The sequence below is a fragment of the Habropoda laboriosa genome, unplaced genomic scaffold (genome assembly GCF_001263275.1).
Source record: "Habropoda laboriosa isolate 0110345459 unplaced genomic scaffold, ASM126327v1 scaffold23, whole genome shotgun sequence".
NCBI lineage: Eukaryota > Metazoa > Arthropoda > Insecta > Hymenoptera > Apidae > Habropoda > Habropoda laboriosa.
In genome coordinates, this window is record NW_017100140.1 from 2111522 (window position 1) to 2113386 (window position 1865).

Below are 1865 nucleotides of genomic sequence, written 5' to 3' on the forward strand. Positions count from 1 at the left end.
CGAGTCGACTCGATAGGTAGTTCTTACGGTGTCAGCGCAAAACGGTGGAACAGACGCCGGATAACCTCGAACCTCAATCTCGAGTCGACTCGATCGAACAACTCATCGACGTCCTTCCTGGTGTCCTTGGTCCTCGGCAGAGGGGGACTGATCGGCCCTGGTGGTGTCCTGGGGCTGCAGATGGGAGCTGGTCTGCCGGAGCCCGACAGGGTGATCAACCCCGGAAAACGACATCAACCGTCCGGACTTCCGTTCCAGGCCTCGCCCACCCGGCCTTTTCTCACCGTCGATTCGGCCGCGTAAACTCGATCAAGCTGGAATTGATGGAGTTGGAGAACATCGTGGCAAACACAGTGTACCTAAAAGCGAGAGAAGGTGAGTCTTGTTATTCACTGTCTAAGCAACTGTATCTTTAGACATTTTATTCGCTTCCGTTCTGTCTCTGTTCTGTGTCTGTCTGCCTGCCTGTCTGTCTGTCTGTCTGTCTCTCTCTCTCTCTTTGTCTGCCGCTCGGGCACTAACCTACCTTTACCCACGAGTGGATGGCACCTGTGCCATTCGACCGGCAACACTGCCGCCACCGAAACTATTTGCTTGCTATATTTTCTGTGAGGTTCTTTTGTCGAGTTAGAAATATATCTATGTTCGCCGTTGTGTGAGCTTACGTTCTTTTATAGCCTTGTGAGACGTTTCAGGAAGTTACTTGTGGTTTTAGTATATCTAATCTTTCATTGAATTTAGAGGTTAAATATTTTTCCTATTTGCAGCGAATGTAAGAGTATATAATTTAGTATCGTCAAAATTTTGACGGATTTATCGACCGTAGATGTACAGATCGATATCTGAGAGGTCTCTAGATACTACATGGTTAAAGAACCGCTACTGCAGTAGTGTAGAAAAAAAGATCGTGCTAAGCACGAAGAGCTACGTAGATACGGTTTCACGATACAGAACCCACGTTCCGTATCATCAGCACTGACATTAAATTTCCGGTTCTGGCTACGTATCTGCTTGTTCCACGCCATCTTATGTAATTGTTTTGTTATATTGTTGCGATGCAACGCTGTTCGTCCATGCACCACGTGTTCCTAGCTACACTAAGCGCCGCAATATGTCTTCCGTGCGTATCTGTGAGATAGTGAGCGGCTATGATATGTGAATACAAAGCAGATACAAAGTGGATACAACGTATCTTGCGCCGAGGAAATATTTTACCGCGAACAAATTGACTATTTATAGTAAGTGGAAAAGTGTTGGTGAAGCGTTTTGAAATTTCATGCGAGGTTAGGTGTACAGTTTACATTCAACGACTGCAGAAATTTAATGGAAACGGTACAAGATAATTGCACGAATGATATTTCGTTCTGTTGGTGCGCGTTCGCACGAAGTAAATTCCACGAAACGTTTCCTATTTCATCGTCGAAACACGCCGTTCCATTCGACGGTGAATTTCACGCGCGGACGACTCGTAGGTTTTCATAAAGCGAGCACCAAATTGTCTTCGCAGCAGAGTACAGTTCTAAGATAATTAAATAGCTTCGCAGTACACTCTACGATTTTGTAAATTGCTTCCCGGACTCTTTCCTCCTGTACATTTACCATTTACCGTTTCATCTTAATTTCAGAACTGTCTACTGTAAAACATGGAAAATATTCATAAATAATTACACGTCAAAACTGACTAGCAATTTCAACGTTCCTAATTTTTAATTCTACCAACGTAAATATATCATTAACCATTTTTTTTTCAAATTTCTAACGCAAATTTACGGTAAACTAATTCTGTTTGCAATAAATCAGCCGCGTCAATATTCCCATGGAATATTTGTTCGCCGCACTCGAAATTACGCCGCTATTAGAGTGGC

The 1865-nt window shown here is 43.7% G+C and overlaps 1 protein-coding gene across 1 annotated transcript in view; it reads left to right on the forward strand.

Annotated features, from left to right (window-relative positions):
• Positions 1-267: 267 nt before the first annotated feature.
• LOC108570149 (G protein-coupled receptor kinase 2) overlaps positions 268-1865 on the forward strand; it is a 24170-nt gene continuing 22572 nt past the window's right edge. The window contains exons 1-2 of the mRNA XM_017931942.1: positions 268-406; positions 1240-1254. Of these exons, the coding sequence (XP_017787431.1) occupies positions 324-406; positions 1240-1254 (98 nt within the window). The 5' untranslated portion in view covers positions 268-323. The remainder of the gene's footprint in view (positions 407-1239; positions 1255-1865) is intronic.